Source organism: Lytechinus pictus, chromosome 2 (assembly GCF_037042905.1).
Source record: "Lytechinus pictus isolate F3 Inbred chromosome 2, Lp3.0, whole genome shotgun sequence".
In the NCBI taxonomy this organism is placed as follows: domain Eukaryota; kingdom Metazoa; phylum Echinodermata; class Echinoidea; order Temnopleuroida; family Toxopneustidae; genus Lytechinus; species Lytechinus pictus.
In genome coordinates this window covers 7,197,616-7,212,478 of record NC_087246.1, presented here as the reverse complement: position 1 = coordinate 7,212,478, position 14,863 = coordinate 7,197,616, and the positions used below count along the sequence as shown (strand labels likewise).

The following is a 14,863-nucleotide window of genomic DNA, read 5'->3' as shown; positions in this document are numbered from 1 at the left end:
TCATATTAAAGGAATCAGCTAGTGTTTGTACTAGTCTAGTGTCAAAACCCACTTGTTCATCAAAGTTTCAATCAGGGTCTGTGGTCTGCAGACTAGCCTGTATATGTGGGCACAGTATCAGTATTACAGGTTAACATTTTAAAATGTGACAGTATGTTACAAAGGAATCCCTCACACAATGATACTGCAGTATATAGTGAGTGATTGTATTACCGAACGGCCTTGTATTACCGAACGTGCGCATCGTACGCGTCAGGAAATAATTTCATACGCTCAAACCTTTGCAACATCCTTATAAAGGAACTTGAATAGAAAAATGATGAAAATGGGCAAAAACACATATTCAGAGTCTTAATATTCTCAAAATGATAAAATATGGTCAAAAGAGCTCATCAGTGATTTTGTTATTTTCTCAACTTTTCCCATAGAAAACGCACGTTCGGTAATACAATACCTTTTTCAAGTGACCAAAATATTTCACATGCAATGAGGGGTCCAATTGGAAGCTGATATCATAAAAAGGAAAATGATTTCGGCAAAATATTTAGATATTTATATTTTGTAGGTATTTGTGTATTTATGGTGAAAATTTGGTGAATGTTATGAGTATAATGTGTTTGATATGATTGAATTCATGAGAAGTGTTCAGTAATACGATCCACTACCATACTTCATTCTATGATCCACTAAAAGATCTAAATTTAAAAAAATACTCAGACGTCATGTAGAAAATGTGCAATTAGTAACAGCTAAATATAGAGCACTAGAGAGTTTGAAATATATTCACATTTCCAGATGTGTTGGACATCTCAGTTAGGATACTAAACAAGTGCCTTCTAGAGTATTGATGAGTGTATAATGGGGGATTGATGGAAGAATATAAATCATGTTGTGATAGAAAAAAATGTGGGAATGTCATATAAGGGTAGACTTGTTCGTTACATATCAATATATCACATTACATCAATAAAGAGTCTGTTACAAATAGAACTAGCACATCAATGATGTGGAACTCATCTAGCATCTTGCAAAGAAATTTAACACAAATTTTAATTTCAGCCCAGTTGACACTGTAGTGAATTATATTGGTGACATAAATTGAGGGAACAGAATTGAAATTGATAAAGAAATGACAGAGAAGATGCATTTTTTGTGATTTGTGAATAAATTTCGTTTAAATAAGCATAAATAATTTTCTAGTCACAATTTCTCAATTCTGTGTAGAACCTTGGTGAGTCTCATGTAGTTCTCTGATGGAACAAAAAAATCTAAAATCGGTCAACAATTAAATAAGAAGCATTTATTTGTGATTATGAATATATTTCACATAAATTAGCACAAGTAATATTCTAGTCAACGTTTCAAAATTCTGTGTACATGTTTAGTAAACCTCATGCAGCTCTACCAGATGGAAGAAAAAAATCAAAATCGGTCAACAAATAAAGAATATGAGGCATTTTCTGTGATTTATGAATACATTTCGCATAAATAAGCATAAATAATTTTCTACTCAAAATCAAAATTCTATGTAGAAGTTTGTTGAACCTCATGAAGCTCTACCAGATGGAAGAAAAAAAATCAAAATCCTTCAACAAATAAAGAAGAAGAAGAAATTTAATGTGAACTTCAAAAAATATGCATAACTGAATTTTGCATAAATTGGCATAAAACTTTTTTCTAGTCAAAATTTCAAAATTCTATTAAGAATTTTGGTGAACCTCATGAACCTCTACCAGATGAAAGCAAAAAAAAATCAAAATCGGTCAACAAATAAAGAAGCATTTTTTGTGAATTTTGAAAAATGCGCATAAATTAGCATATTTAATGAGTATCAAAATTTTGTGTAGAAGTTTTGAATCCCCACCTAGTGCTATCATATAAAGCAAACAGAATTGAAATCGGAATTGACATGACATAGAAGCATTTTGACATTGTGGACGGACGCCACGCCACGGCATAAAAAAACTATCAAACCTAAACTGAACAATAAGATTTCAATCCAATAATCCAACACTTTTCAACAACTGGCAGAAGTAATGCATGAAAGGGAATCAGAGGATGTATATAGAGATAGAGGTAATAAAAATGGGACAAATGCACAAACTAGGAATATGAAATCAGCATACAGGGAACACTATTCTTGTGATGAGGGTGTTAATCTCATGCAGTAGTGTTACACCAAAAGGTTTAACTCCATTCATTGAACATGAGTAAAGATTCATTTAACACTGATGAGTGTTTGTGCTCTGTATCAGTGTTAACAAGTAATTATTCAATGTAAGTAGTAGTGCATGTAACATGGTATTTAATTAATCACAAGTCAGACATATATGCTGCTCAAGTTGCTAACTTTGGTTACGTTTAGCGGCAGAAAGACCCTGATAATTAGGAATGGACTAAGGGCTGCTCAGAGGTCTGAAGTGTGAATCGCAAATTTCATCACTGTATATTTTAATGAGTATAGATGCACTGGCAACATGTATGCCTCTGCCACTTCCAGATCAGAAATATATAACACACCTATAACTTGAACATTGACAAAAAATGCCTCTGTGGCCTTTCACCTTTGTAATCCCCAAATTAATTGTCCTTTCAATATGTAGAAATGAAACAAGTTAAGCAGAATTCGTAAGTCATCTTCAGAATGGAAACGGGATGGATGGAAGACCTGAAAACATGCCTACATTACCCATCTATAGTGGATGAGCCAATATCAGGATGGATAACCATTTTTTATCAGAATAATAATCATAAATCCTTAGTTTGGCAGCTTATTCAGTGGAACATTCTCTGTATGAATCCAAACAGATTACCCTACCCCTCTGGTACTGAAGGAGATTTAATAGCCCCTCACCTTCTTTTTTTTCTAAATGTCATTTCATTATCTTACAAATTGACCCAAGAAAATGAAAGTGTGATGATTTTAATTCAACCAACCCTACCCCAAATAATACAAAGAGTAAATATTCTTTGAAGACAGTCTTACCTCACTAACTAGAGAAAGCATTATTCTTTCATTGAGGGCAAGTGTTTCACCTGACTTCATCTTTATCCGCTTCTTATCCAGGCATTTCATTGCATACCTGCATTTACAAAACATAGTAAATGGAAAAAATCAGTTCAATATTTTATTCAATCAGAGCAAACAATATCAACAAGCAAATAGCAACATGGTTTTACTAAAACCACCATTATCACCGATCCCATCCAACTGCAACCACCATTAACATCACCATGTAACTAACAACAAACACAGCTTTGAAATCATCTTCACTATCACTACCCCTACCATAAAAACATCATCATTACCACCCATCAACATCATAGCTACCATCACTTACAACCACCATGAAAAGATTCTTTACTACTACCACCATCATCATCATTACCACCCATCAACATCATAGCTACCATCACTTACAACCATCATGAAAAGATTATTTACTACTACCACCATCATCATCATTACCACCCTTCAACATCATAGCTACCATCACTTACAACCATCATGAAAAGATTATTTACTACTACCACCATCATCATCATTACCACCCATCAACATCATAGCTACCATCACTTACAACCACCATGAAAAGATTCTTCACTACTACCACCATCATCATTACCACCCATCAACATCATAGCTACCATCACTTACAACCACCATGAAAAGATTCTTTACTACTACCACCATCATCATCATTACCACCCATCAACATCATAGCTACCATCACTTACAACCACCATGAAAAGATTCTTTACTACTACCACCATCATCATCATTACCACCCATCAACATCATAGCTACCATCACTTACAACCACCATGAAAAGATTCTTTACTACTACCACCATCATCATCATTACCACCCATCAACATCATAGCTACCATCACTTACAACCACCATGAAAAGATTCTTTACTACTACCACCATCATCATCATTACCACCCATCAACATCATAGCTACCATCACTTACAACCATCATGAAAAGATTCTTCACTACTACCACCATCATCATTACCACCCATCAACATCATAGCTACCATCACTTACAACCACCATGAAAAGATTCTTTACTACTACCACCATCATCATTACCACCCATCAACATCATAGCTACCATCACTTACAACCACCATGAAAAGATTCTTTACTACTACCACCATCATCATCATTACCACCCATCAACATCATAGCTACCATCACTTACAACCATCATGAAAAGATTATTTACTACTACCACCATCATCATTACTACCAACCATCAGCATCATCACTATTAAAGGACAAGTCCATCTTAACAAAAAGTTGATTTGAATAAAAAGAGAAAAATCCAACAAGCATAACACTAAAAATTTCATCTAAATCGGATGTAAAATAAGAAAGTTTCGTTTAATTTCACAAAACAGTTATATGCACATCCTGGCTGGTAAGCAAATGAGACTATGACGTCATTCACTCACTATCTTTTGTATTTTATTATATGAAATAATATGAAAAATTCTAATTTTCTCCTCATTGTCAAGTGATACGATTATTCCTCCCTGAACATGTGGAATTAGCATTGTTTAATACTATATGGTTCAGTCAAGTTGGTCCTTATTGTCAAATCTATAAAAAATGAAATATTGTATAATTCAAACAATAAAAAACAAAAGAAATAGTGAGTGATGGACATCATCGACTGACTCACCTAGTTGTGCATATCACTGTTTTGTGAAAAATAAGCGAAACTTTTTAATGTCATAACTTTCTTATTTTACATCCGATTTTGATGAAATTTTCAGCACTATGCTAGTTTGATTTTTCTCTATTTATTAAAGTCAGCATTTTCCTGGGGTGCACTTGACTTTTAATACCACCACTACCAAACATCAACATTATCACTAATACCAGCTCCATCATCACTATCATTACCATCACCACTAGCAACACCACTGCTGTCACAATTGCCAACAATATCATATCCACCATCACTACCACCACCACTAACCGCATCACCATCATTTTCACTACCACCACCACCATCATCACTAACACCATCGCTGCCATAACCACCATCTTTACTACCAACAACACAATCACCATTATCACTACCACAACCACTTAACACAAGTACCACCATCACCATTACCAACCACCACGAACATAATCACCACTACCAACCACTACCACCATCATCACTACAGATATGACCAACTCCTTTACCATCATCACCACAACCACTACCACAGTTACCAAACCAAGAGGTCTTACATTTTGCCGGTGTCAGCCTTGCGGCACCCGTAAACTTCTCCAAAGCCACCCCTTCCAATTATTCTGTGTACACTGAAGTCATTCATTGACAACTGAAAAGTAATGAAAGGCCAATGTCAATTATATCAGATGATATTCCACTCTTCAACATTAATTAGCTGTATTGAAACTGCACACATTGCCTATCTCTTAGCATTTTGATGAGGATACGCCTAACGTTTAACATCCATTATCAATGCTGTTACAGCAAATCCAAAATTTACATGCAGTACACATCCGTCAAGAAAAAATATTGTATTCAATTTGAAAAATAAAGAGTAAAAAGTATTTGCTATATGCTACATTAAGAAGTTTCCTCTTCTTTTTTATTTAATTTTCTCCTCACAACACTTGAGACTACTGGTAAATAGAAATTAATCCATCAATCAAATTATTAGTACCCCTCCCCCGTTGTTGTTTTTTACTCATTTTGGGCTCTTGCTAAAGCTAATAAAAATAGCCCAAAAAAGTTCTCATAATGATAAAATAATCAAAAGAATAAACACCCCATCTCTTTTCCCAAATTGGATTTTGATTTGCACTACTAAGAAAAAAAATCATAACAAGAAGTGCAGAGTCTGAACGTTTCAACGCTGTTCAAATGATCGTTAAAAGCAAAAATGTTTTTCTATTTTGACAACCGTACATGTAAGAACAGATGAGGGAAAAGAAAATATCTCCCCCAAAAAGTTGCTGAAATTTCATATATCATACCTTCACTTCTACGAAATGGCCATCTATCTTCCAAATTAGCTTGAAATTATTTAGATTTACTTAAAATCTATATAAAAGAAAATGAATATTTCCCTCTTTCTTGACTCTGAAAGCTTGTATTTAGTTAATGTCACAGTACATCTTCTTACATGAATTTCCACATATGGGACTGAAGGGAACTAGAATTCTAGTTCACTTCAGTCCCAGGAAACATGGAAACTGGATGAGAATATGTGAAATATCAGCAACTTATGGATAAGATATTTACACCATTGCCAGTTAACCCCAACTGCCCATTTATTAGAAGCATGTGAACATTTTTCAAAAATACATGTAATGACTTGAGCCTAATGACAATATTGTTCTGTAAATATAGCACACTGTTATAAGTACCTGCATTTTTTGTGAAACAAAAAGAAAATATCACTGAATATCACTCATAAATTACAGGACAAATACCCTTCTATTTCACTGTACACCTATTGTGATATTCTTACCATAAAACCTTTACATGGTTGCATATCATCTCACTGAATATACATACATGTATTAGCATTTTCTTAATTTATCTGTTGTTCGTAAGGATAATCTTATTAGGTAACTGACTTCTCATTAACAGCAGGGAAAGTTAAAACCATATTTGCTTTTGATAACTATACCAAAGTTCCTCTAGATTTCATGACAACAAATCCCAGGATTTTATATAAATATGAAATAAATTGATTTATAATATACCCCACTATGTCAATAACGTCACAATATAAGAATGGAAAAATGCAAGGGGCAGTGACAAGCTAAGTTATACTACCAATTACTGTGATAAAGTTTGTACATGTACATGGACCTACATGTACTAGAACTTTTTCTTTTTCTTTTTCAGAGGGGAAGTCAAACCTGATACCAAGTTACCTTTATTAAATATAGAAAATGAGACAAACAACTCACTGCACGTTTTATTTAAAAAGAATAAATAGAGTTACAAACTTTTCAAGTCTTAATAATACGACATGACAAATGAGCCACTCCCCATATTTCGACTTCATTAATAAATTATAAGTAGTTAATGGTTTATGATAACTGATATAGCCTTTTGAAAGAGGTGGTATGAAATATTGTGCATGATTATGTATCAAATGTACTGGCAAAATGTTTTCAATTTTAAGAAAATGAAGAGTTATAAAATTCATTTTATACAGTATACAGGGAAGCCGTTCACATGTGACATCACAAAATAGAAATCTTTGATAGGGTTTGAAAAAATGATCAACTTACCATGCCATTTATATTTAGTTCTACATTTTTCCACTGGCAAAACCTAGTAAACTTATCACTGCAGAAATGAAAGAAAAGAAAGGGAAAATAAAATGAAACATAAAATAATGGGTATATAGTGCTCTATCTGGGGAGCGTTTCATGAAAGGACTTGTCGGACGTTTTATCCGACAAGTCCCATTTTATCCGACAGTTACCATAGGAACAGTACCTTTCAGCCAATCAACATGCAGGGAAAGATGTCAGATCTGACAACTTGTCGGATGAAAATGTTGATGAAACACTCCCCAGATCTCATATCATGAAATTAGTATTACAAAGAGACATAGACACGTCAAACAGTAATAAGAGATACTAGTGGTATAGTGAATACAGAGAACCTTATAATCACAAAATTCACAAGAGAAGACATACATAAAAAACGAAGGAGAGGGAGAGAGCTAGGGGGCAGAGTCAAACAGAAACAGAGGTGGTAATGGTAGTACACAAGGATGGGAGGGGGTAAGGGGACGTCAAATGGTCATTTCCTATTTCAAGGATATTTCCTCATCTGTACAATGAGTTCTTGGTCACAGAGATTGTTTTCCTTCAACAAGAAATTTATCCACATTCTGCTGCCATCAACCCAGGTGAGAGGGATGGGTACCTCGTATGATTAATTCTTTGCATGCACTGACTGCTGCTTAAGAAAAGGCAGGGTAATAATCATGGCCCTGGGAAGGGGGCGGGGGTGCTGAACCAACCCAAAAATTTTCCTTGAGGGTGCTGCGTGTATTATTTTCCATAGGCAGCACCCCCATGAATTCTGGACGGTATGACAAAATGGAGAAATGTAACCAAAATGACCAACAATTTTTTTTACAGAAACCCTTTTTATTTTTGTTCCTTGTCAAATTTCTTGGGAAAAAAATGACCTCCATTTTGGAGTGAAACCTTTTCATTTTCTTTTTGCTTGTCACATTGATATCAGCACCCCATCGTTCCCAGGGCCCTGGTAATTGTGTTTTGTTGTCCTCTGGAAAAAGTGCATTAAAAATCCAAACATTATCACTTTTAATATTACAACATGACGATTCTAATATTTGCTTTATCTTCACAACTCAAGTTTATTGCACATCCTGGTCTGTTTGCAAACGAGGGAATCGATGTCACACTATCTCTTTCACTGTAAAAGCAGTTATTTATATTTGTATAGCTTTGGTGGTAAAGCAGCTCTTCAATGATTTACAATAAACAGAATAACATGAATTTAATATTGTTCCATAAGGGCATTGATGGATTGAATATTTTTACTTACAATTTACAGAAAAGACTTTTACCAACTATTCCAAACTTAAATGGACAGACAATTACAGCTTTTGACCACAGTATGCTGTTTTCTGACCTCTTAATTGGCTAAAAAATTCTATGTCCGGCAAAACTGTTACACACAATATCAATGCCGATCAAGATGGAACTGCGCCAAATAAGCAGCAGATAAAACAAAGCAAAAAAAAAGCTGTAGGTTCATTCAACAACTTACAACACTTTACAAAAGGATAACAGTGTGATACATGTAATACCATTTTCACTTTTCATTTCAGATGGTGCCTTTAAATGATTGATCTATTTTGGAAGTAAACCCCAAATGATATCATCAATTCCCTTCTCCCTCCTCCTACATGTACTACTACACATATATTATGATAATGTTGTTGTGGTGGTAAACAATAATAATTAAAAAAATCAAAATCAAGAAAATGAAGAATTGAAATTATCAATGCTTTCTAAAATAAAAAGGAATGCCTTCATTTTAAAAAATGAAGTGAAAATGTGTATTTTCACTCACTATTAGAGTGTTCTGTAGAATCACTTCCACGATGAATTATTGTATTACACCTTTCTTTTTGTACTGAATTATAATTAGCATTGTTATTCCTTTATCCAGTTAGTATTCAAATTGTAAAATTGTTATGCATTAGAGATACATGTACTTATATACATATTACAGGTGAAGAACTGATTAATGAATACATACAACTAATTTATCCAGACAAAATATAAATAGGCCTACATATGATCAAATATAAAAATAATAATTGTACATTTAAGTCATATGTTGATGGATCCATATCACATATCAGATCATTCAATTACCACGCCAATATATTTCAAAACACAAACACCAGACCCTTGATGAATGATTGATATAAAACAATCATTTGGAGAATTTTACACATTTGCATCATCTCGTCATGTTTAAAAACATCCACTTAAAAATGTTTAATCAGCTCTTACTAACGAGAGCAACGTCAAGTTTAAACCAAGCCCATATCACTCTTAAGTACAACTAGCCAGGATGCATGGATCTGTAATTATCAATTTTCCATTAAAACCTCAATGTTGGATCCAGTAACAGGGGATGGGTTTTCCATGCAGGTCGTATAAATTTATTATGATCATTGAGGCAAGAACCAGGATTTTTTTTAACAGAGGAGAATAGGGGCAAAGAGGAAGAAAGACTTGAAGAGGGAGAATATTGTGGGGTTTTTTTTCAAATCATGCATGTTCCACACTCATAGCTTCTCATTCTACCATAGAAATACAAGGGAGGTGGCTTACATTTATCATGAGATGCTCTTGCTATTTGTCTCTGCTCTTGGGATAGAGATTCATACATGCACCATACTCTCCCCATCTCATCTACCAGACTCTATGCCTTGGGCCTATGTATACACATGGCGACCAACTATGCATACATCTTCATGCACAACTGACTGCCTCTCTACACACAACACACACACTCTCACACACCATGCTTTCTACTAAAGATGGCAATCTACTGTACATGCAGTATGACTGAGGTATTAGACAGAATCTCATTCTCATACTGTGCTACATGTAGGTGTGTGATGTGTAACGCAATAACTCTTTTTTTTAACCACAATTTCAATGTCTAGATAAATAGAATTATGCATAAAATCATTATTAACTTGGAAATTCATACAAATCCAGGATATTTAATCATAAATTTCTCCAATCAAAGGTAATTCCAAAGCTATCTCTCACAACACACAGAGGTACCACTTCATCAAAATACAATGATTCTTACATTCTAGTAACAGAGTATAATTAACATAATCCATGGTATTGAAAATGTTGTCAATTTAGATCAAACTGGTACAGATACTGGTTCAGATCAAACTTGAACATTATTTAAGTCTCTTTTTTTTTCAGGAATACTTTGCTCGCTTATTTTTACCATGTTCAAGAACTCTGTATGTGGAGTTTGTTTGCTTTATTTGAAAATGATCTTGATACAAATACTTGAAAAATATTTTTGATTACCTGTTAGTGGTAGCTTTAAAAATCTTATTTTTTCTTCATGATTTTATATTACATGTGCAAACATTTACAAAAATACACCTGTCTAAATTTAATATTATTACCTATACAAGGCATTTAGCCGATAAATAAATATCATATTTCGCTTGCTACTTTCAATCCGAGTCTAACAAGGTAAACATTTGCCATGTTGCCCTCCCCGGGCTTTGTCCATAGGAATCCTGTACAAAAACAGAGGGCAATTGGCTATATTTCTGGCGATTGTAATCGCGCAGTAGGAGCGGATTTTGATCGCTAATTTCAGTATTTGAGAAATCTCGGTGGAACAAGTTTATGAACCAACGCACTGTAGATAATACGCGGCACGGCCAGTGCATACGCAAATCCAAGCGCAAAATTTCTATGCGTTAAGTGTATGTGCGCCATGTACAGTATGATGCACGACTGCAAGGTAACAATTTACGTCACAATTGCTTAGCAAGGGTTACTTCGCTAAGTTCGTGAATAACCTGAAATCAAAGGAGTGATAAGCAAAAAGGCATATTGTTCCAAATAATAGCTTGAATTACACATTGTACAGCCTTAGGTAATAATAATATTGACTGGCTCTTCTTTCTGGAAACATCAAATATGTTGCCCTTAGAAGAACCATATTGCCCTCGTCTAAAGACTTGGGCCAATATGATTCTGTTGCAGGCAACATATTTGATGTTCCCCTCACAGCCAGTCAATATCATATAAATGTTTGCTTTGCCTTTGACTTAACCCATTCTATACCAATTAAGTTATTATATTCGGTAAGAATATTTCTGATGTGACCTACATGTAAGCTGACAGGTTAATATTCATGCTTGAATTGCTATACAAATTACAAACGTGTTGAATTAATTCATCAAATATGTTCGTATCTCTGTATGTGGACATGGAGTCATTGTCACTTCATGTTCAATGTGAGGGGTGTGGTATTCTTGAAGGGGGAAGGGAAGGTAAGACAATGAGATTTTACATTATCAATGGGTTCTTTTCAATATATAGCTCATAAGGCATAAGTATTCTACATAATTGATTGGCCAGTTGGTGCTCAATTGATAAACTATCATTTTCACTATATCTTCCAGGGCAGAACTGTACATGCCCATTGAAATAGTGAGCATGCACAGTTTTGTCCAGGAAAAAATAGTGAAAACTATTCTGAGCTCTAGCAGAGTCTTGGGCATATAGAACAGCGAGTTGGTCTCTAGTCTAGTGGGCAACACTCACAATCTACCTGCACAAGTGATCTGATAAAACCGGGGGGGGGGGGGGGGGGGGGCAATGCCATTGATTAGTGGATACCAGGCCCAACCATGGGGTTTCAAAAAGCACCCTAAACAAGTATTTTCCATATTCTGAAAATGCACCCCTTAACAAGTATTGGCGTGTGAAACCCTACCATTAACAAGTATTGGAAACAAAACGGTACCCTTGACAAGTATTCCCTGAATTGACCCCCTAAAAAAGTACAGCGATATTTTAATTGTTATGTCACGGGGATCGGCTTTACTTTACTTACATTGGCTAAATCGTACTCTAAACACGCAGTATTGGGGCAAAAACTTGAGCAGTTGCAGTGAGCCAGTGTCAAGAGAAAGACTTTAAATCAAGGTCAAGGTAACATCATCATACATTGCACATCCAGATCCATTAATTTAAATCATAATTTATGAAATCTAACCCTGAAATAAAAGGAAGAAAGCTTAAAACCAATCAAACCAAAAATGGCCAACATGGATAAGCAAATGTAAGAACATGTATAAATCATATCGTGTAAAAAGAAGAACAAATTTCTATTATTATTTTCAAATTACCGAGCAATTAATCACTTTATACAAGTATCACATTGCACATTATTTAAATCAAAACGTCACAAACATATTTCACAATGAAGCCATGTGAAATAATCCTTGATCAATACAGATTGTAGTCTGCCTCTCTATATATATCAGATGGTGTTACACAGCCGCTAATTCAGTGTAAATATGTAGATGTTTTTAAAGTTTTAATTTTTTGACGTCACATGAGAGTAGCTCCACCATATGCCATGTGATACATTTTCCCATAAAATGTCATTTCCTCTGAAAATTGATATATTTTTAGCTGTGCATCACAAGACACATCATTTTATACACACTTCGATCATCATGAACCATTTAAAAATGAAAATCTACATTTACATGACATATGGGGCAGCTCCTCCCACATGACATCACAAATTCAAACTTAAATTATTTATGTCTCTTATACTTTTTTCAGAGCCTTTAGCAACAGTATGTAAATAACAAATATACCTTTCTAAAAATTTAAATCACAATGAACCATTTAAAAATGAAAATCTACATTACATGACATATGGGGCAGCTTCTCGCACATGACATCACAAATTCAAACTTAATTTATGTCTCTTATTCTTTGATCAGAGCCTTTAGCAACAGCATGTAAATAACTATTAATTGAACTTACCTTTCTAAAAATTTCTGAAATATTTCTCCTTTCAGGGAATTAAGGATTTCAGTTATGTAGTCCTATAGGAGGAAGCAAGAAAAGAAAAGATTGATGAATGGTTTGAAAAGCTGTTAGATTAAAATCAATCAAGCAGTACATAATTTATCATTTGGAGCCATGGAATACACTATAGATGATCTTACTTAAAGACCAGTTCCCATGCACAATTTATACCAGCCTTATTCTGTAATATTCATCAATATTAACATTATGAAAAATAGTAGAAAATGAAAATAGGTAAAATGGCAACAACTTCCATCATATCAAGATCATATTATAAGATTTTATCATTTAATATTTAGAATACCCTACAAGACACACACCCCCCCCCCCCAAAAAAAAAAAAATGAAACAAGCGAACAGCCTTAAACAAACATTTGAAATAATATTTTAAAAATAAGGGAGGAAATAGTTTTTTGAAAGTTCTGTTCCCTCTAAAGCTCCTAGAGAAAGAATGAACTCAAATATAAAAACTAATCTCATTATAATGACTTAAATATTAATTTTTTATGATTTCAAAATAATGTATTGATCTGAAACACAAATAACTGTTTACAATATACATTTACACATCAATCATATTCACTATTGTTGCATAAAACAGAGCAGCACCGTATTCTCATCTCTATGTGAAATATTCAATGTCTATTTTTTTTTATTCTCATTTTCTCTTGCTCTCTCTATCTCTCTGTCTCTCTGTTTCTATACTTCTGTCTATCCATCCTTCTGTCATCACATACAGTTTATCTTAACTGAAGCGAAATAACCCCAATACGCTGATATGACAACTAGGAGCAAAATATGAGAAGGTAATTTCAGACCCACTCATTCACCAATATACCAGTAAAATTATAAGAAACTGTTCAGACAGGTCTCAAAATACCAGACAATAATTTCCCCGCATTTATACACACCTGAAATACTTTTTTTTTTGGGGGGGGGGCTAAGTTCTTCGGCCAAGCATTGGAAAGTTCTTGTAGATTGCATTCATACTGCGAGAATACCCACACCCTTGAAAAATCCCTGCAAACAGTCTAGTGATTTTTTAAGTCCCTCCATCAGTCCACGTATGGACGCCCTGCCCTTACATGTATTTTTTTTTTCAACTTTAGAGGATATTACAATTTTTTTTTTTTTTTGCACTCGCAAAAAAACAATGTGTTTTCTGATTGGGGAAGATGATTTCCTGACAGCCTGTTTTTATATCACAAGTGAATACCTGGTATTTAATACATGGTATGTTTTATTCACTTGTGTCTGAAAGCACCTCGAGACTAGAGATAGGAAGAGAAAGCGAGAGAGAGGGAAAAAGTGGCAGCATAAATATTAGCAGAGGGGTCATAGCAGGTTCTAATGGAATCTTGGTGAAAGAGGCCTTCATCCTTTATTACATGGACGGCAGATGCTATGTGGCTCATAGCATTCTACTAGCATTCAGTCTGACTTCATTGGAATCAACCAACAAGTGGCAAAGAAAAAAAAACTGTACAATCACAGGGATATGCTTTGCTTTTGTATAAAGTGCTACATAGATGTTGCGTATTATTAATATCATACATGATCATTACCATTATTAATATCATCATTACCATCATCATCACCATCATCATTATTACTATTATTCTTCTTATTAGTATTATTATTATCATTTAATTAAATAGAATCTCCTTTAAAAGCTGAATTACTACACATACAAGCTACTTTTCATTTCAATA

At 34.2% G+C, this 14,863-nt stretch overlaps 1 protein-coding gene across 1 annotated transcript in view; it reads right to left on the bottom strand.

The window, feature by feature from the left end:
• LOC129253614 (G protein-coupled receptor kinase 3-like) overlaps positions 1-14,863 on the bottom strand; it is a 46,501-nt gene that overhangs the window by 23,873 nt on the left and 7,765 nt on the right. The window contains exons 2-5 of the mRNA XM_064095909.1: positions 13,107-13,168; positions 7,284-7,341; positions 5,259-5,350; positions 2,987-3,083 (exon numbers count right to left, since the gene is read on the bottom strand). Coding sequence (XP_063951979.1) covers positions 2,987-3,083; positions 5,259-5,350; positions 7,284-7,341; positions 13,107-13,168 — 309 coding nt within the window. The remainder of the gene's footprint in view (positions 1-2,986; positions 3,084-5,258; positions 5,351-7,283; positions 7,342-13,106; positions 13,169-14,863) is intronic.